We start from the raw sequence: 20,101 nt of genomic DNA, 5'->3' as shown, positions 1-20,101 counted from the left end.
ACTCCCCCGCTCCAGGGCTCCGCATCCACTCTGCTGGGTCTCCACGTAGCGCTTCCCGGGCTACATATTGCGTAACTTCGGCAGTCGGGCGGAGTCTGCAGACGCGGAGCGGCGGCGGGCGGAGAAAACGCCCCAGCAATAGTCGCTAGGAGGAAACCCCGAGAGCCCCTGTCGCCCACGGAACGCGCCTGCGCAATCCGGGTCCAGGCCGCCGACATTCCAGAGCCGCCTTCCGCCCCGCCCCCAATTCCGGGGCGGAGTCGTCTGTCGCGCCTGCGCAAAGCGTCGCCGCACCCCCCACGCCTGCGCGCTCCCGCCCGCCCGGCCCCATCCCCCCAGGTTTTTCGCGTGGGGGAGGGGGCACGTCTCGGCGAGTCACGATGATGGCGGCCAGCATCCTGTGGTGAGCTAGCGGATTCCCTGCTTGTCTCGCCGAGCCCCTTGCGCCTCCTGCAGACTCGGTGGCTGGCGCTTGGCGCGTGAGGAAGCACGGCGGCCCGAGCTCGCGGGGAAGGCCGCAGTCGCGGAGGCAGCGGCGCGGTGCCGGGCACGGGCTGGGGGAGAGGCCGCTCCGCTGGGCGAATGTGACAAGCCCCCACCCCCACCGCCTTCCTCCCCAGAGCTCGAGGAGCGCGGGCGACCCCGGGGCCCCGCCAGGCCACAGACCCCGCCCAGCGGCCAGCACCCGGCGCAGGCCCGGCAGCAGAGCTGCGCGGCGGCACCATGCAGGTCACCCTGAAGACCCTCCAGCAGCAGACCTTCAAGATAGACATCGACCCCGAGGAGACGGTATGCGCGCGGGCCGGGGGCAGGGGCGGCCGCGTGCGGGCCGCGGGGAGCCCCAGGAGTTTGCAGGGCCGGGCGGCGCGCTCCAGCGGGGCAAGCCCCGGAGGGCGCGATGAGGGCCCTGAGGCCCGGTGCCGGCCCTGGCCCTGGCGGCGTACAGCGGAGCCAACTCTCCTGGCTTGGCCACGGGCTTTGTGGCAGGAGAAAGGGGAAGCAGTGGCCGGACGCCGAAGGCCTGGTGGCAGATGGCGTGGAGCGCACGCCCGCGGGCCTGGGCCTAGGAGCTCGTGCTAGCGGGGCCGGAGGGGGATGGGGAGGTCCAGGCCGTCTCGGCCGTGGGGCCTGGCTTTCTGGTGTGGGTGCACAGGTGGGGGAGGGAGACGTAGGCGTCGCCACTACCCATGTGTGGACCTGGTTAGGCGCTTAGGTCCCAGAGTTGGTAACCCGAGAAGATGAGTCTTAAAAAAAAAGTATCAGGTTCCGTTTGCCGCCGAGTGAGTGGTGAGAGGTGAATAGTGGTGAAAATGAATTTGCCCCTTTCCCCTCACAATTGTTAACCCTTTTATTTGCAAATGAATCGTTCTGCTGCCTTCCTCCCGCCACCAAACCCACACCCTTGCGTAGATTGCACTTTAAGGCCTCTTTTAGTGGTGGTTTTAGCGTTAGAACCCTTCAAATCCGTCTAGGCTCAAACTAAACCAGATTTAACGGGTTTTCTGCATTAGAAATCTTGGAATTGTAGGAGTTAGAACCCTGCACCCACCCTCCCCCGATCCCCCAAACAGTAGCGGTTCAAGGGGGAAAAAAGAAAAAAAAAACTTTGAATCCCTTCTGCAGTTAAAGCCTTAAACATTTCAGAAGTCCACATTATACATTTTTCTGTATTTGTGACTGCATAAAGAGACACTGTTGAGGTCAGTACAACTTTATGCCAAGAAGCTAAAAACGTCGTGTGAATTTATTGCTTATGTTCGGGAATACACCGCTAAGATTGTCATAATACTAAGTTTAAACCAGCAGCTTTCTGCCCAACTCTATTTTTAAAAGTAGTTGATTCTATTTTGGGTGGAGATCAGGGGCTTTGTTGTTAATTAAGTAGACCTGCGTTCCATTTGTGGTTTTGTAACTTATTTGCTATGACCTTGGGCAAATTACGCTATCTTAGTTTCATCTTCTGTATAATAGGGATAATACCTGCCTTGCAGAGATGTGACGATTAAATGGTATGTGTTTACTTGGTGGTCAGTAAGTGGAATCGATTATTTAAACAGTGGATTCCTTTGAGTGGAGATACAATGCTACGTTTTACTTATTTCATTTAATCTTAAGTTTTGTACATCTTTAATTTTTTAAAAAACAACCTTTTTGGGATTTTGGTACAAAATTATTTGATTTCAGAATATATGTAGGTGTATGCTGTGTGATTAACTTCTTAAAGGAACAGTAGATCTCAATTATACATGAGAAACTTTTCAGTGTCCTCAGAAGTAATTGACAACACCCTGTGGACTGACAGCACTAATAGAATCAGATTCCTCTTGAGTATTTTTTTACTGCTTAATGTGCATTAATAAGTTGAAGGGTGAAAGTTAAAATGGAGTTTGATGATTTCAGACAAACTACGTAAAATGCCTATTTGACTTTGGTTCTTTGTGGTAACAAATGTTGATGCCACAGTAACTTAATTGGCTTATAATACTCAGTTAATTTCAGAATTATTGAAACCTAAAGAAATATTATGGCTTTTCGGTAAATATTTGTGGGTGTATTGAAGTTATGCAGTGACTCTTTCAACAGCTCCACTGAAGTATTTATGTTCTGTAGGATTTGTTTAGCGTTTTAGGCACTTTACACATGCAGTGTTAACTGAGAGTCAATGCTGTACCAGTGTTTATATAAATTCTTAACTGTTTTTGCTGTTTTCCAGTTTATTTTCAAGGAAAAGTAATATGTTATACTTCGGGAAGTATATTTTTGAAAAGCCCATTGTTAGGGAGTGGCTTCTACAGCTTTTGCTGCTATTTACATAAATAAATATAATTTTGTTTCTATTAGTATAAAAAAACTAATACTGTTAGTCTGGGGCACGAAATTAAAGCATTTCCCCTGGGATATATGGAACGTTTGCATTTAATGACTTGTCAGTTTTTATTTTAATGACTTTAGGAAATAGTTTTCATGACAACGTTTTCAATTCTATATTTGTAGTGTGTTTTATTTAATATTTGTTTTTGATACGACACTTTAGAGTTCCAGTAAGAAATACACAAAGAAAATTATATTTAATAGAGCAACAGTAAGTGTCCTGCTTGTAAGTTGTTGTGAGAACTAGGTAACCAAGGATATTAGAAATAGATCTAAAATAAAGACAAGATTGGATCTTATTGAGACCTGTTTTTGGTCTACTCAGAGATTTGTCCTTGTTTCAGAAGGAACCAAGAAAATTAAGTGACTTACGTAGCCAGTATAGAAGCTCTTGTGAGCTTGAGATGAGCATGAGCAAAAATGGAAGAAAGGACTGTGCGATAAGGGGAATCATGGGAGTGATTCATTTGTTGAACAAGTAAATGTTTAGTGAGCTTTGCTGGCAGGACTGGAGGAATACAGGGACCTGTAGAATGTGACCTGGAGCTTCTGGGAGCCTTATTGACTTAGTCAAAGCTCAGTAGCTATAGAGTAGGGGATATACACACTGGAAAAAGCAAGATAATTTGTTTTAAGGTGTTTTTATTTGCCCTAGTTTTAACAAAACTTTCTTAGACTTATTAGATATTTTGTACCATTTACTTGACTATTACCGTGATACATTACATGACCGCTGCCTTTAGTGTTAACCTTTACAAAGGTCTTTGTTTTTACAATTGTAAATGTAAATTTACAATTGTTTTTTGTTTTTACAATTGTAAATGTAAAAAAAAAAATTGTAATGCAAACCGTCTTATAAAATATTCAAACAATACAGAAACAAAGTGAGAAGGTGGTGTGTGTGGGGTAGGGAGACCATTGCTAGATGTTCTTCATTGTGTGCTCTTTTTTTTTTTTTTTTTGACTGTAAAAATTGTGGGAGACATTTAAGTAGCCTACATATTAAAGCATTTTGAGATGTCTAGTAGACCACTGCTTCTCTGAAATTTTTTAAAATTCTGAAGTTTAGGCTGGGTGCGGTGGCTCATGCCTGTAATCCCAGCACTTTGGGAGGCCGAGGCGGGCAGATCACAAGGTCAGGAGATTGAGACCATCCTGGCTAACACGGTGAAACCTCATCTCTACTAAAAAAATACAAAAAATTAGCCAGGTGTGGTGGCATGCTCCTCCCGAGTAGTCCCAGCTACTTGGGAGACTGAGGCAGGAAAATCGCTTGAACCCTGGAGGCAGAGGTTGCAGTGAGCTGAGATTGCGCCATTGCGCTGCAGCCTGGGCGACAGAGCGAGACTCTGTCTCAAAAAAAAAAAAATTTTTTTTTTTTAAGTTTAATGGTGTCATGGACATTTACAGGGAAATGGAATAGTTTTTAAGCTCAGTTTTATAGTCACTTAGTTTTTTATATTACTGTTGCTTGAAGCCATTAGGAAAGGTAGATTTAAGAATAAACCTTTTGAGATAAAAAAAAAATGCAGTGCATTATTTTATTGCATCACTGAAATGGTGACAAGAAAGAGTATGTGGTATACAAATTAATCCTGCAGTCTAACTCTTGACACTGTTTGCTTTGAACAACTAAAAACAGAACTCAGTAAATTTGAGATGAGACTTTAAATGCAAAAGATGAAATGTGATCGGATTACTATATAAGGGACATTAAAATTCTACATATACATTGGATGTGTTTGCTAAGAGAATTGTAAAGATATCATTGTTTTAATATCTGTAAATAGTATATTAGTATGCTGTGAAGAATTACCTAATTTTGTGGTTTATCTCTATAATGTGATTGTTATAAAATACTGCTTTACCCAGCACTTTGGGAGGCCGAGGCGGGTGGATCACCTGAGGTCAGGAGTTCAAGACCAGTCTGACCAACATGGTGATACCTGGTCTCTACTAAAAATAGAAAATTAGCTGGGCGTGGTGATGCATGCCTGTAATCCCAGCCACTTGGGAGGCTGAGGCAGGAGAGTTGCTGGAACCCAGCAGGAGGAGGTTGCGGTGAGATGAGATGGCGCCATTGCACTCCAGCCTGGACAACAAGAGTGAAACTCCATCTCAAAAAAAAAGAAAAACAAAAGTGTGTGTGTATATTGCTTTAGTACTTGTTCTGTATTATAATACAGTATTTACTAGTCATCATTTATCAGTGAATTATTCCTGTGGTTTATTGTATTTTCAATATAGTCATGCTAGATACAATTTCATATTATAGAAGTTTCCTAGATTAAGGCAATAAGTAGTAAATGTATTAAAAATACTGAATCACAGAGGTGAAATTAAGAGTTCTTGGCATATTGGTAGAACAAGATACAGGAAGAAACTGAGAAATCTTGTACACTTTTTGCCAGACCTTTGCTGTTTTGATGCCGGGCACACAGTAGGCATTTAGTAAAGATCTTTGAATGAATTGAATATATTATTTTGATAAACTGGCAAGGCAGTGATCCCCCAATGTAGTGGGTTTGCATGTTGATTTATTTATTTAATAAATACTTTCTGTGTACTTACTAGATGTCAGGCCCTGCTGTGATGGTATGTGCATTCTAGTGGGATAAAACTGTCAAAAAACAAATTTTAGAAAACCAGGTAATGGTGTAAGTGCTATGCAGAAAGTTGAAATAGGATAAAGTATTTGATAATACTTCACTGGGTGGCTACTTTTTTTTGTTGTTTTGTTTCGTTTTTGAGACGGAGTCTCATTCTGTAGCCTAAGCTGGAGTGCAGTGGCACCATCTCGGCTCACCTTTGGCTCTGGGGCTCAAGCGATTCTCCTGCCTCAGCCTCCCAAGTAGCTGGGACTAGAGGTGTGCCCCATCACACCTGGTTAATTTCTTTGTATTTTTAGTAGAGATGGGGTTTCACCATGTTGCCCTGGGTGGTCTCGAACTCCTGAACTCAGGAAGTCTGGGTGGCTACTTTTAAATTTGCTAGTCACTGAAGGCCTTTCTGAATAAGGTGACATTTAAGCTGAGAGCTGAGTAAAAATGAGCACTTGAGGAGAGTGTTTTCTGTAGGGAACTGCTAGGGCAAAGACCTTTAAGAATGTGTTTTGGGAACTAAAAAAGCCTGCATTGCTAAGGTGATGGATAAGAGATAAGAGAGTGAGTTAGGCAAGTGGCCAGAGCATTGTAGGCTAGGGGTTTTCAGGGTAAAATTGGAAACATTTACAAGCAGGACAGAAATCTTTGTTTATTTCTGTCTCTCTTTTCTCTCTTTTTCCCTCCCTCCCTTCTTTTCTCCCTTCCTCCCTTCCCTCTCTTTTCCTCTCCTTCCCTCCTTCCTTTCTTTCCTCCCTTCCCCACTCCCTCCTTTCCCTCCCTCACTTCCCTCCTTTTTCGACAACGTCTTGCCCTGTCACCCAGGCTAGAGTACAGTGGCATGATCATAGCTCACTGCAGCCCCAAACTCCTAGGTTCAAGTGATCCTCCACCCTAAGCTGGGACTATGGGCGCATGCCACCACTCCCAGCTAATTTTTATTTTTTGTAGAGATGGGGTCTTGATGTTTTGCCCAGGCTGGTCTCCAACCTCGGCCTTAAGTGATCCTCCTGCCTCAACCTCCTAAAGTGTTGGGATGACAGGCACAAGCCCGCATACCCAGCCAGGAAATATTTCTTTTAGGATTTTTAAAGGTTACTTTGATGCTGTGGAGTGGGCAAGAGTGAAAAGCAGAGACGTCAGTTAGGGGGCTTGTGCAGTAGTTTTAAGTAAATTAAAGCTTGAACCAGGGCAGTAGCAGTGGAGATGTAGAGGATTTGGAGATGTAGAGCAGAGGAGATGGAATTAGGATATGTTTTGAGAGGTGTAGTTGGCTGTACCACTTGCTTTGTGACCTCAGGCAAGTTACTCAGTATGTGCCTTTTGGTCCTCTGCTGTAAAATGAGAATACTAGTATGAAAGTACTAAATTATTGGTATATGAATTTTGAAACAGTATTAACAGTGCTTGGTAATGTGGTCCCACTCTCCCTCCTCCTTTCTTGCTTAGAAAGCCTCAAATGTGATTAAATTCAACTCAGTGTTTGTACTTGCACCTGAGTGGCCAGAGATGCACCTGTAGCCACATTGACTTGTCTCGCTTAAATTTATGAACATTAAGGAACTTAAATTCATGAGCTTTAAGGAACACTAAGACACACGAAGGAACCTTAGTTGGGTCCTTAGTGTGCAGCACCTGACAGTCTTCCAGTTTACTAGTCACTCTTCCACTGCCACAGGATGCTTTCATATCATCTACCTTCCTTATTTTCATTTGACGACCCTAGTCTTTATTTGATTGAGAATTTAGAAATAATCGAGACAGAATGTCTACAGGGTCCTACCATAGCTACCTACCTGCTAGCCTCCTCTTACTGTAGATAGTTCTGAATTGTAGATGATGCTATCTAAGGCAGGTCCTTCCACTTTTCCACTATACTTCATCCCCTGTCATGTGTGAGGGACATCACTCCATCAGATCTTCTTTTCTCTTCATCACTGATTTTTCCCATTTCTAGGGTATACAAACAATTTTTCCCCATCTTAATGATACACTCCCTCATCTCCATATCCCTCTTTATTTGCTGCCCTATTTCCCTGCTTCTCAAGAAAATTCAGGAGTATCTCTTAATTCTGCTTACTTTTTTCCACGTCTTGCTCTTTTCAGATCCACCATACTGTTCCTAAAAGGGAGTCCTCACAACTTTGTACTTGTGCTTCATCCTTAAGCACAATACTTTTTAAAAAATCTTTCTCCTCATTATTAAAATGGGAGTAATAATAATTGAACTGCTTTCCTAACGGTAGTGAAAATCAGGTGAGATCATGGGCATGGAAATATTTAGTGAATTGTGAAATTAGAAATAAGTTTTGCAGTTTTTAAACAACCTTCTTTCATCAGTTTTTATTTTGACCATTTCACTATCCTTTCTTTAAAAGGTTTGTATGAATGAGATATTCTCATTCTCTTAGATTGACATAATCAGAAATTTTGAACAGTGTGTAAAAGCAATGAACAAGGTCTTGCTGTGATAGATGCCATATAGGATTCCGGTTAATTTCTGAAAGAAATTTGCTGAATTTAACCCTACTGTGGCACAGTGAATCCTGCCAAAGGACACTACACCATCTGTTCCCTATAAGTTTAGATAAATAAATGTCTTTTGTAGTGTCACGAACGCTAATCTTACAACTGAATCAGCTTTATAAACCTTTTAAACATTATATAAACTTACTTCAGCAGAGCAGGTAGACTAGCTACAAATGACTGATAGTACATGAGCAGATCCTAGAGGCTTAAAGGGGTAGATAAAATTGTTTTCACCCATTATTCCCCACACACTTCTGGTTGAATTAGGTAGGCACCTTGGTTTTGCTGGTGCACTGGATAGATCCATTCTTTGCTTATATAGAAACTTACAGGTATTTTGGGAATTCTGCTTACTCAATTTTCAAATTCCTGTGTTTCTTTTGATCTTGTTGAAATCATACTGTTAGGAATATATTTTAGAATAGATTAAACTGGCATGTATTATTGGCTGACTTAAGAGCCTAAGTACCATTTTACATGGTATTTAGGCTCATTTCTGTGGGACAAATGGGTTTTGGATTTCAAATCATTTATTTAAAATAATAGCCTTTTGGATCATAACCCCAGTTTGAGGATTACCTTTGTTATAGTGCCTGCCCCTTGTCATATAATTCATGTTATGTTATCAGTTATTGTTTCTGTTGTAAAAATCTCCTTGGGTCCAGTGAGGAGATTTTTCCTGTTTGTACTGAAGTCAGCTGACATTTTTAAAATCAAATTTGTATTTGTAGAATTATCAGGAACTTACCTTGGTACAGAAATTCCCCAGGAAGTACTCTGGTCCCTGTACCAGTTTCTTAAGTGGAAGGAGATCAACCAAAGAACCAAAAAAGAAAAAGCATTGCCTGTAGTGTAAACGTAAGAAATCCTTTAGTAAACATATTTGGCTTTGGGAATCTCCTTTATTTTGCTAATTGTTGATTGCCAAAATTTAATTGCTGTTACTGTTTTTTAATTAGGCCGTGTAGTATTAGAACTACCTTAGACCTTTTTCTTTTAAATGAAGTCTCTTTTTTTCTGTTTGAACGTCCAGTTTTCCCTAAATTACTCAAATAATTCAGGCTCGTTGTAGTAAATATAGTAAAATGTGAATGGCTTCTAGTCTTTTTTAAAAATATATTTACACATAATACATGAACACAACTACACTGCTTAAAAAAATTAATTGCTTAGCAGCTAGCTTTTTTCCTCAAAGATAGTTATAAATATTTCATTCGTTTATATTGCATAGTGTTCAAATGAATGTATGTACGTTAATTTATTTTACCACTTCTCCTTTGTGGATGTTTGGGGGTTGTTTTCAGTTTTTAGTATTGCAAACAGCAATGTAGTGCACATACTTTGTACCTTTGTCTTTGAAGTAGTTACATGAGCACCTCTAGCATTGATTTCTAGATGTGGAATTATTTGGTCGAAGTGTGTCAGATTGCCTTAAAAAATTCCTAGTTAGGCCGGGCGCGGTGGCTCACGCCTGTAATCCCAGCACTTTGGGAGGCTGAGGCAGGCGGATCACGAGGTCAGGAGTTCGAGACCATCCCGACCAACATGGTGAAACCCTGTCTCTACTAAAAATACAAAAAATTAGCTGGGCTTGGTGGCGCGCACCTGTAGTCCCAGCTACTTGGGAGGCTGAGGCAGGAGAGTCACTTGAACCCGGGAGGTGGAGGTTGCAGTGAGCTGATAGCGCACCACTGCACTCCAGCCTAGTGACAGAGCGAGACTCTGTCTCAAAAAAAAATGCCTGGTCAGTGCTTACAAACATTATTTGTTATTTACAAATACCGTCTTCCATATGAGTAGCCAGGATTCAAATTTAGGGACTCTGCCTCTAGAAGCTATGTGTTTAACCTTTCTATTTCTTCTGCCTTAGTGTACCCATCAGAAAAAGGATAATAGTATCTACCTGTGTACTAGTTAACCTATTACTGCATAACAAATTACCCTAAAATGTAATTAAAACAGTAAACACTTACTATTTCATAGTTTCTGTGAGTCAGGAATTCAGGGGTATTTTAGCTCTGTGGTTCTTATTCATTGTCTCAGGAAGTTGCATTTAAGGGCTTCATTCTGTACATTAAAGGCTTGACTGGCTGGAGGATTCCCACTGAAAGTGACTTCCTCACATGGCTAACAACTTGGTGATGGTTATTGACTAGAGGCCTCAGATCCTCCCCATATGGGCCTCTCCCCAGGATGCCTGAGTGTCCTCATGACATTGTGGCTGGCTTCTCCCAGTGTGAGTGATCCAAGAGAGTAAAATACAAACAATGGCTTTTATGTATAAACCAGCCTCAGAAGTCACACTTTTACTTTAGCAGTATCTTACTGTTCTTGTGGACTAGCCATAATTCAGTGTGGGAAGGGTATGTACGAAGGCTTGAATACCAATAGATGGGAGTCATTGGGGGCCATCTTGGATGTTGGCTACTGCAACCTCATAGAGATGTAGTACAGATTAAAAGAGTTAATTATTGTGAGGCTCTTAGTACACTGCCTGGCATATGGCAGGTACATAGCCTACATTAGCTTTTATTCAGATGTTATATTTCAGGGCTACCTATTAAAACTTTACACCATTATTTTTACTCTATGTAGTTATAACAGTAATAAGAAGCAACATAGTTATAGAAGTAAGAAGGAAAAATAATACTGTAACATTGAGCAAGCTGTTATATGGAATATGCAATTGCTGACCTAATTAACAAGCAGTAGCCTAGAAATCTTATGCAAAGTGCTGTGTAAGAATATTGACATGGCAGCTCATTATGCTATCATAGGAACATGATTTACAAGATATTATTTTGATGTCTCATTCATGACCTAAATTTGTCAAATGAAAATGACTACTTTTTTTAAGAGACAGAGTCTTGCTCTGTTGCTCAGGCTGGAGTACACTGACAAGATTATATCTCACTCCAACCCTGAACTCCTGGGCTCAAGTCAGTCCTTTATCTCAGCCTCCTGAGGTAACTGGGACTACAAGCAGGCACCACAGCACCCGTCTAATTAAAAAAAATTTTTTTGAGATGGTGGCTCACTATGTTGACCAGGCTGACCTCGAACTATTGGGATAACAGGGGAAAGGACTACTTTTAATGGTTGTTGGCCTGAACTAAAATAGTGCCATTGCCACAGAGATGCACAGTAGTGCTCACATTAGGAAATAATTAAATGGTAAGTTTAGCTTTGTGGCTTTGTGGTGGCACTTTTTTTTTTGAGACAGAGTCTCGCTCTGTCGCGCATACTGGAGTGCAGTGGCGCGATCTCAGCTCACTGCAAGCTCCACCTCCCGGGTTCAAGCCATTCTCCTGCTTCAGCCTCCCGAGTAGCTGGGGACTACAGGCGCCCACCATGTGGTGGCACTTTTAAATACACTATTATGATTGTCTTCCTTTGCAGGAAAAAGGAAAAACCATGCCCATCATGTTGAATATTATATTGAGTATGTTTTTATTTTTAAATGCACAATTTTATAAGAGATAATTAAGTAGCTAGAAAAAAAAGTTTGATTTCTTGAATGTTAACCATGGCTTTGTCTCTAGTGGAATTAATGATAAACCACCATTATTTATATAGCACGATATGCGGCACAATGAAAGTTCTAGCCCTGGTTATGTACTGAGATTGTGGTGCTCACGTTTATATTCACTCTGTCGAGATGGCTTACTGGAATGGGAGCGTTGGCGTGGGGCTCAGCGCAGTTAAAGGAGTCATAATTGCATCTATTGTGGGCCATATCCTTTCCAAGAGAAATCTGTGCTGAGTTCTACCTCTTCCTTTGAAGCATCCAGAAAGAAGGCAGTCTTTCTTGCTAATCTTAAAGTATGCCCAATTAGATTGGGTTAGGGATGATTAAAACAAAGTAATTTAGATACAGTTCTTCCACAGATACATTATGGTTTAAATGCCTCTAGGACATCGCGTGAAGGTGTTCAGTAGAGAGTTAAGTGTGTATAAATGAAGGTCAGGGAGAGACAACTGGGCTAGAAATACAGATGACATCTGCATGGTTATTAAAACTAGGAGTAGACACGATGGATTATCCTGGAAGTCTAACACTTAAAGGGCTGGCCAGGGAGGAGGATTTCGTGAAGCAGTGAACCGGAGAGATAGGAAAACCAAAAGTATGACATCCTGGAAGCCGAAGGATGGTAGTATATAAAGGAGGGACAAGTCAGTGCTGTCACACGTGACAAGAGGAAGATAGGAGAGGATTAAGAAGTGTATTATGATGTTGCAGAATTCAGTGATATGGGTAAAGAGCAGTGTTAATGGAATGGCCAGTGGGGCGGGGGGGCACTACCAGAGAAAATAAGCAGCAGAATGAGAATACATTTCATGTTTTTGTTTATCAGCACAGTATTGCCCTCTTTTGAGTAGTTGGTTTTGGATTATGAATAAGTGAAGACAGTGGTGTGTATTTAAGTTTTTGAAGAATTAGATTAAGAGGGGAGAGAGAGTCTAGGAGGAGACGAGATTGTTAAGTGTTTGTTTTTAAAATGATAAAGAATTAGGTCTCAGTGTGAATGGAAGTGAACTGAGTGAAGAGAGGCTGAAAAGGCTGGGGGAGATAGGCAATATAATGAATTTAGTAAGATACTGAAAAATACTTGGAGGCGAACCAGAGGACCGGTGGAAAGAATTAGGTTTGAAAGAAAGGGATTCTTCTTTAATAGGTGAGAAGGAGATGTAGGTGGGTCTGGATGCAACAAAGTTAAACAGAAAATTGAAAATAAGTTCCTCTACTGTTTTTAATAAGGTAGAAAGTGGTCACCTGCAGAGAGTATGAGAGGATGCTGGGAATCAGATTTAGAGTAGAATGCAGATTTAAGATAATTCTTTTGGAGAATGGAGAATAGGGCTAACCAGGGGGAACAGAAGATTTAGTGTATCCTTTTCTCCACTAGCATTTAGAAAACTGGGTATAAATGTTGATAGGCAGTCTCTTAGGTAAAAGTTGAGATTTGTTAGCTAAGCAAGGTTAGGACAGTGAGACACTACAGAGTGGTTGGAGTAAATTTTAGAGGTTGAGTACTGACAGAAACAGATGGTGTTGGTCCAAATACAGAATTTTGTGTGTCAGGAGCAGCAGAAAGACAAGGAAGTTTTTGATATTAGAAAGAAAGTGATAGGAGCAGTGACAGTGTTGTCTAAGCAAAATAGAGCTGATAGTGAAGATCAAAATGAAAGTAGAGACTCTAGGGATCAAGTCTTACGGAGGAGGTTCAAGAGCAAGTATAGTGAACAGTTACTAAGAGCTGATAGGAACAGGAGATTGGTCAGTTATAATTTTAAACATAGAGTGGTTTTTAGATGACAGAATTCAGCCTGTGTTCTGTGAGTATAGATTGGATTGTAAGTAAAGATCACTGTTTTGTTCAAGGTAAGGAACAATGCCAGAATTTCAGACAGGTCAGTGAACCTGGTTCCAAAGTCTTGGTCAATTATTTTCTTTGACGTGGTACTGTTGGGTCAAATCCCCGTGCCTTCACCCACTACCTTAAAAATGTTGAAGCATCTTGGCATGTTGCCCTCAAAAATTTTGAGCATTTGATACTTTAATTCTTATTCTGAGAATGTATTTCTTCACTTTCAATGCCAAGAATTATTCAAACCAATCTTTCCAGTGTGGTAGTCTATTGGATTAATAACATGGGGCATCATTTATGTGTTTGGTTACTAATGAAGTTGAGCTTTTCTGTGCTATGACTGCAATTGTGAATTGCCTGCCCTGTCATTTGTCCAATTTTTTTATTAGTGCACGAACAGTTTTGTGCCTTGTTTCTCTTTTTTTTTTTCTTTCTTGAGAGAGTCGTATTCTGTTACCTGGGCTGGAGTGCAGCGGCATGATCTTTACTCACTGCAGCCTCAGCCTCCCAAGTAGTTGGGATTACAGGCATGCGCCACCATGCCCAGTTAATTTTTGTATTTTTAGTAGAGACGGGGTTTCGCTATGTTGGCCAGGCTAGTCTTGCGCTCCTGGCCTCAAATGATCCACCCACTTCGGCCTTCCGGAGTGTTGGGATTACAGGCGTGAGCCATTGCACCCAGCTGCCTTTTCTCTTTTTTAATTGCTTTTTTTTTCTTGAGATGGAGTCTTGCTCTGTCGCCAGGCTGGAGTGCAGTGGCACAATTTCGTCGCACTGCAACCTCCGGCTCCCTGGTTCAATTGATACCCCTTTCTCAGCCTCCCGAGTAGCTGGGACTACAAGTGCACGCCACCACACCCGGCTGATTTTTGTATTTTAGTAGAGACAGGATTTCGCCGTGTTGGCCAGGATGATTTCGATCTCTTAACCTTGTGATCTGCCCACCTCGGCCTCCCAAAGTTCTGGAATTACAGGCATGAGCCACTGCACCAGGCCTCTTAATTTCTTTTATTATTTTTTTATTTTTATTTGTCCTTTTTTTCTGTTTGAGTTGCATGTTTAGCCTGTTAATTTTTCTTCTTTGTTGAATAAACATTTTTAGTGTTTAGTCTACAGTTACTTCTTTAGCCAAATCATATAGGTGTTTTGTATGGAGTCCCCATTGTTATGTTCTTAATATTTTGTGTTTTGTTTTGTTTTTGAGACTGAGTCTTGCTCCTGTCGTCCAGGCTGGAGTGCAGTGGTGTGATCTTGGCTCACTGCAACCTCTGCCTCCTGGGATTCAAGCAGTTCTCCTGCCTCAGACTCCCAGGTAGCTGGGATTACAGGTGCCAGCCACCATGCCTGGCTAATTTTTGTATTTTTAGTAGAGATGGGGTTTTACAGTGTTGGCCAGGCTGGTCTCGAATCCAACCTTAGGTGATCCGTCTACCTTGGCCTCCCAAAGTATAGGATTACAGGCGTGAGCCACTGTGCGCAACCTTAATATTTTTAAATCAATTTTGATTTCTTTGAAGCAAAAGTTATTTAGTAGTAAATTACTAAAGGACCTTTTTGTTTTGATCCAGCTTTTCTTAATTTATGGTGGTGTTGTTGGTTTTTTTTTTTTTTTTTGCCTTTGACCTCTCCTCCCTCATTTTTGATATATAAAGCTAGAGAGTCCTGTTATTTAGGCTTTTTGAAATATGAAATATTTAAGTCTTACTTCATTGAAACCTGTCAAGAATGAGATATTCTTGCATGTTTATTTTCTTTTACTTGTTGCTTCATATGTGTCTTTTTTTCTTTACATATGTCTATGCTCTGTTCATTTATTCATCGAGCACAAGATAATGGAGCACCCACTCCATGTCAAGCCACTATGTATTGTTCGGAGAACTGGGTTCATGCATAGAGCTACACTTGGTTTGTAATTTATTGTAGTTTTCCTAAATAATCACATTTGCAAATATTACATCTTGTCTCTAGAAACAAAATTTGAAAAGAAATTTACCATTCACCACTGAGTGCTCCACCCATGCTCTGCCATCAGTTAGTTGACTTGGGAAGTCTTTTAGCATGTAGGATAGCAGTCCTCAAATGGCTTGGTTTCAATACTTGTTTACATTTAAATAAGTTATTTAGGGCTGGGATTACAGGCATATATCACCATGCTCTGCTAAAAAAAAAAAAAAAATTTTTTTTTTTTGCATTTTAGTAGAGACAGAGTTTCATCATGTTGGCCAGGCTGATCTTGAACTCTTGGCCTCAGGTGATCCTCCCATCTCAGTCTCCCAAAGCTCTGGGATTACAGGCATGAGCCACTGTGCCTGACCCAATGTACTTACATTTATTAATATTTACCATATTAGAAATTAAAACATTTTATTAATGTTCATTTAAAAACAGATATAAATTTATTATAATAATTTTTTTCGCAAAAAAATAACTATGTGCCAAAATAACAGTAACAACAAAGCACTGAGAAGGCTGACAATGTTTTACTTTTTTTGCAAATCTGATATTTGGCTTTAAAAAAATTTTACTTGTGTTTCACCTTTGACATGAGGAACAGTGGAAAATAGTGGATTGGGGTTTTTGTGATGGATTTCTACTTTGGGGAACATCAGAATAGCAATAAATGCTACTGACCCATTTCAGGAAGATCAGTACAGCAAGGATGGTTTATATGGTATTTACAAAATACTCTTTGGAGTCATATAAGGGGTGGTAACCTCTTTATTTCCGTCTCCTCGTCTATAAAATTGAGTGGGTGACATTTCCTTTTGTCCCAGTTTTGAGGATTGTGTGAAATTGTATGTTAACATTTGAAGCTAAATAAGCTTTTTTTTATCTTTGAAGTACACACCGTCACTTTTTAATTGTAGAAGAGAAACCTGTATTTGTATCCCTTTCTGTCTAAAACTCAGAGAACTGTCAGCTTAGATAATTTTCAAGAAGTATTCTGGGAAATTGAAGGAGTTTGAATTTTTCTCCTTGGTTCTTGTGTCTTTAAAGTAATGAAAGTAGTTCTATAAAGGCAAATGAGAAAGCCATCTCTGCCTTTTTTTACTCCTCTGCCTCCCTACTTAACAGGTTAAGAAGTCCATTAGACTCGTTTTTCTAAATACTGTATAATGAGCCTAATTGTCACACAATTTTAGGAAATGAAGAGACTCTAAAGGTCATGGATTCCAGCTCCTCTTATAGATGAAACTGATTCTGAGAGAAGCTAAGCTGCTTGTTTAAGAGCATTGAAGTTGTCTGGTGGTTTTCAGCCTGGACTGAACTTTGGAACCACCTGTAAAGCTTTTTAAAAATACTGATGTCAAGATCCCACCCTCAGAGATTATGTTTTAATTGGTGTTTGTAAAGCACCCGTGGTGATTGTAATGAAGCATAAAACTTAAGATGAATTATTTGCCTTTTAGCATTCACAATTTAACCTTTAACATTGAAGTATTCTTCTTGTTGATGAGACTGTTTTATTTCTGAGATTTTTTAGGTGATCGAGCTTTACTTTCTTGCTCCGTGGGAAATAAATCCGTAAACATTATATAAATCAAAACTTTGATTTTGAAAACTTTATTTTAAATTATCAAGTCAACTAGTAAACTTTTAAAAATCTGTGTGTATCAGATGGTGTTAAAGTTTATGCCTATCATGACTAATAATATGAGTTAATATTGAATCTTTTTTGATACAAATTGGAAAAACAGTCTTTGAGGTTTTGGAAGCATTAATAATTATGTATATAATTTTTGTCTTCCATTATTTATTCAGATTCTGGATTGTCATTTTTTGTTTAGACTTTTTCCAAAACAGATCTTTATTTTTCCTATAGGTGAAAGCACTGAAAGAGAAGATTGAATCTGAAAAGGGGAAAGATGCCTTTCCGGTAGCAGGTCAAAAATTAATTTATGCAGGTATGAATTAAATATTAAAATTAACATGCCATGTCTTGATATTCTTTTAGTTTTAGAAATGTTATCTTAAATATTGTAGTATATTCAAATTGTCAGAAAAATGATTGTACAAATAAAAGCAGTGAAAGAGCAGTCGTTTGAATCTAATGTTGATATTCAATCTTCTCTTTATTCACATTTGCTCTATGTATTTTTCCATCAAACGGTATTTTGTGTCATCTTTTGTAAGCATCATGTAACTGGCTTTTGTGTTTTTAATGAAACTGAGCTTTTTTAAAAAATTGAATTGAAACCATTTATACTGATTATTATTACTATGTTTGGAATCATTCTTGTAAAATTAAGTTTAACCAAAACCGACTGAAGAATACCGAAAAAACACATCACACAGAAAGACATCGACAGGAAGAAAAAAATTAATATTCAGATTATGTAAAGAATTCTTAGAAATCAATAAGGAAAGGATGACCAATAAAGCAACAAAGGATAAGCGTAGGAATTATAGATTTAACTAGCCTTACTAATAACCAGGAAAATGTATTTTAAAAATACACTTGATATCCAAATTTAGTAGAGAAAATGCTTTCGTTGTAGATGTTAGTAAGGTGGGTGTTTGATCGCCCATGGATTCTTCTATTTTTCTGAATAGTGTTTCCTAAAGTGAGACAGCCTGGAGGAAATGCTAACATGGTGATTCAGTCCCATTATTTTTATAGATCAGAGTTCAGAAGCCTAAAGAAGCAGACATAAAATTCCAATGTCCAGTTTCTCGTTTTGGCCTGTTTTCTCATTCCTATCCATATTCCTTTCTGTCTTAATGTTAGCAGCTTTTGATTCAATAGCTTTTTAAAGATGGAAAACTAAATTCATGGAGCAGGAAACATCAGGGAGTCCTACTTACCTAATACGTGACCTTCAGCGCGATCACAGTCTTTTGTACTTCTTTGTGCATTTTTGAGTTCTGTAACATCTTGCTCTTTGTTGTGTATCATGTCATTTTCTGAAGTACTTTTAGTATCTTGCTTTGATAGTGTTAGAACATTTCTGATTTATCAGATATGTGTATTTTGGGGAACAGGAAATTTGTTTCTCTCCCCTTCTTCGTATCAGAAAAGAATATAGGTTATTTTCCAGAGGACCCCTGTGCAATCAGAGTATTGGATTTTCTTTATCGTCATGATCTCCTCCTTTTCGGGTCTCTTTCATATTTTCTTGCCCAGTAAGTCCTTTATATAATGAAGTAATACATTTGTAAAAATTGATTGTCATTCTATATACACTATGTAAGTTTGACATCTTTCAGTTAAATGCTTATGCCTTTTAATTTTGTTTATTTTGAGAGAGGGTCTTGCTCTGTCACCCAGGCTGGAGTGCAGTGTTGTGATTATAGCTTGCTGTATCCTTAAACTCCTGGGCTCAAATGATCCTCCTGCCTCAGCCTCCCAAGTAGCTACGACCATAGGCGTGTGCCACAGTGCCTGGCTAATTTTGAATTATTTTTTTTTATAAACAGGGTTTTGCTATGTTGCCCAGGCTGGTCTCAAACTCCTGGCCTCAAGCTGTATTCCCTCCTCAGCCTTCCAAAGGGTTGGGATTACAGGCATGAGCCACCATGCCCTGCCACTTAGGAATTGTTTTATTTTTATCTCGATTGATTGGTTTTTTCTTTGGGAAAAGTACTGACTGATAGAATTTATGTTGGTGATTCATATTTTGATATTTCTGAAATAATGATATTTCAAGTAGAAAGTTGTTTTAACTTATGTGTAAGAGAAAGATTATGCCTTAAATGATTTTTTTTTTTCTCTTAATGTATTAGGCAAAATCCTCAATGATGATACTGCTCTTAAAGAATACAAAATTGATGAGAAAAACTTTGTGGTGGTTATGGTGACTAAAGTAAGTTTCAACTTCATTCTGTATATGTTTGTGCATGTAAGTCTTTTTAAAAATGATGATCCCAAGTCCACACGATGGACACAGTTTATACACATCCATAGTGGTGTGCACTTTACTATGAAGCTTTTTAAGAATTTACGTTAAGTGAAACATAAAGTTATTAATGGTTATTGTACTATAATTTAATATAGTTTTAATAAAATTTTATGTAAATTAAAACAATTGAAACACCAATAGGAAGAAAAAAATTAATATTCAGATTATGTAAAGAATTCTTAGAAATCAGTAAGGAAAGGATGACCAATAAAGCAAAAAGGATAAGAGTAGGAATTATAGATTTAACTAGCCTCAATAATAACCAGGAAAATGTATATTAAAAATACACTTGATATCCAAATTTGAAATGTTGAAATTATTTCTGCTAGAGTAGTGAAATCATTTATTATATAGTTCTTTTAAAATGTCTTTATAAATGGAATAAATGTTTATTCTGTAGTTTTCATAAGTTTGTCTTAAATAGACTTGCTAAATTATGTACTAGTTCTAACAAATTTCTCAAGGCAGAAAAGGCATGAAAGCTTGTTATTACAGTGATATTTCTTAGTGAAAGAATATGTTTTTAGAAACTGAAAAAGGGAAAAGGCAACTAAAGAAATGATGGAATGATTTTTGTGAGGAAGTTTTAAACAGATACTTTCTTGTGATTTAGTAGGTTGGAATGTATTTGGAATAATTTATGAAAGTAAATTTTTTGTTTTGTTTTGTTTTGTTTTGTTTTGTTTTTTTGAGACGGAGTCTTGCTCTGTCTCCCAGGCTGGAGTGCAGTGGCCGGATCTCAGCTCACTGCAAGTTCCTCCTCCCGGGTTTACGCCATTCTCTCGCCTCAGCCTCCCAAGTAGCTGGGACTACAGGCGCCCGCCACATCGCC

The 20,101-nt window shown here is 39.5% G+C and overlaps 1 protein-coding gene across 2 annotated transcripts in view; it reads left to right on the top strand.

The window, feature by feature from the left end:
- Nucleotides 1–250: 250 nt before the first annotated feature.
- RAD23B (RAD23 homolog B, nucleotide excision repair protein) overlaps nt 251–20,101 on the top strand; it is a 48,891-nt gene continuing 29,040 nt past the window's right edge. Inside the window, exons 1-4 of one of the 2 annotated variants that reach the window (XM_010389455.2) lie at nt 298–403; nt 621–789; nt 17,193–17,274; nt 19,094–19,173. In XM_010389455.2, the coding sequence (XP_010387757.1) occupies nt 724–789; nt 17,193–17,274; nt 19,094–19,173 (228 nt within the window). In that variant the 5' untranslated portion in view covers nt 298–403; nt 621–723. Of the gene's footprint in view, nt 790–17,192; nt 17,275–19,093; nt 19,174–20,101 lie in introns of both variants that reach the window. The other variant, XM_010389454.2, reaches the window with a different exon arrangement.

The sequence above is a fragment of the Rhinopithecus roxellana genome, chromosome 16 (genome assembly GCF_007565055.1).
Source record: "Rhinopithecus roxellana isolate Shanxi Qingling chromosome 16, ASM756505v1, whole genome shotgun sequence".
NCBI lineage: Eukaryota > Metazoa > Chordata > Mammalia > Primates > Cercopithecidae > Rhinopithecus > Rhinopithecus roxellana.
The sequence above is the reverse complement of the archived record's forward strand: the minus strand, read 5'-3'. Positions and strand labels throughout refer to the sequence as shown.